The 1,299-nt window shown below is 38.7% G+C and overlaps 1 protein-coding gene across 1 annotated transcript in view; it reads right to left on the bottom strand.

Moving 5' to 3' along the window:
* The window catches only part of LOC108726230 (uncharacterized), a 3,960-nt gene extending 3,033 nt beyond the window's left edge, over positions 1 to 927 (bottom strand). The window contains exons 1-3 of the mRNA XM_018453678.1: positions 797 to 927; positions 462 to 633; positions 51 to 154 (exon numbers count right to left, since the gene is read on the bottom strand). Coding sequence (XP_018309180.1) covers positions 51 to 154; positions 462 to 496 — 139 coding nt within the window. The 5' untranslated portion in view covers positions 497 to 633; positions 797 to 927. The remainder of the gene's footprint in view (positions 1 to 50; positions 155 to 461; positions 634 to 796) is intronic.
* Between the last annotated feature and the right edge of the window lie 372 nt (positions 928 to 1,299).

Below are 1,299 nucleotides of genomic sequence, written 5' to 3'. Positions count from 1 at the left end.
GCGCGCGGAGCGCGCGCAGGGAATGTGCTAATTTGATAAAATGAACATACGTGATACATGATCAATGCTGCTGCTGCTGCTATTGCTGTTGTCACAAATTGAGCTGGCCATGTCCATTAAATCATTACAGTCTGAGTCAATATTGCTGATAGTTCTATAATGAAAAGAAAATTTGATTATTACATACACACATATATAATAGTATTGTTCGTTTTGTCTCGGAAGTTGCTCGAAGTCACTCCGAACGAACCCAGCATATTTGATAATGTGCTTTTAGACGTGTAAAACACTTGTTGTTTTTTTAGAATCTAAAAGAACACTAAAAGAACACTACAATTGTTTTACACGTCTAAAAGCATTCTATCAAGTACGCTGGGTTCGTTTGGAGCGACTCCGAGCAGCTTCCGAGAGAAAACGAACAATACTAATAATTAGTATTATTATCATTAATACATATGTACTTGCTCTGTAGCTGAAGATCACGCAAAAAATGCATACGTTGCAAATGTATCCACGGTCTTCTTCCACTTGTTGCAGCAGATCCACTCGCCGCTTGCTCCTTCTTCGGATAAATTCGAAAAGAATCTGATGGAGACTTCCACTTCTTTTTAATGGAATCAATGGAATATGTTCCTAAAAGAAAACATGAAAATACATAATTCGATACATCAATGTTTTTTCACTCAAATGGATTTGATTCAACTTCAAAATCTTTATTGATACGAGTGTAGAATTTTTCAATATACGACAAATATTGAGTGCTTAATAGTTCAAAATAATATAATTTATAATTTACAATTTTAGTCAAAGTAATACAATTTATCGCCAAGAGCCGTAAATACTTCTTCCCAGAGTTTCTTCGTCATCGATGATATAATGATTGTATTCCTTAAAGCATGGATGTTGTTCCAAATCATCCTTGTTATTAAAAATAGTCTCACAAACGCCACATGTAGATGAAATATCAAAATTGTCCTAAAATACGAATAAATGTTTAGTACTATACAGGGTGTCTAAAAAAAACGGATCGAAACACAATGGGGACATAGATTGGATCAAGGGGAACAAAACAGTTTTGTACCATTTTGCAGTTGACGCAATATTTAACGAGATATTAACGTTTAAAGATAGGCGAATACAAGCGTCCGACCAGCCTACTGCTCAAGCGCTATCCTTCTCCTCCCCATGCGCGCCGTTCTGAGTGGCTCGCTTGCCAGGCCATCCCATCGCGGTCCACCCGCGCCGCCCGGCCAGCGCGTCATGCGATCGGTGGGGATGGTAGGCCGTCCTGCCGGCAGC

This window comes from Mycetomoellerius zeteki, unplaced genomic scaffold (assembly GCF_001594055.1).
Source record: "Mycetomoellerius zeteki isolate Tzet28-1 unplaced genomic scaffold, Tzet1.0 scaffold402, whole genome shotgun sequence".
Classification (NCBI taxonomy): domain Eukaryota; kingdom Metazoa; phylum Arthropoda; class Insecta; order Hymenoptera; family Formicidae; genus Mycetomoellerius; species Mycetomoellerius zeteki.
The sequence above is the reverse complement of the archived record's forward strand: the minus strand, read 5'-3'. Positions and strand labels throughout refer to the sequence as shown.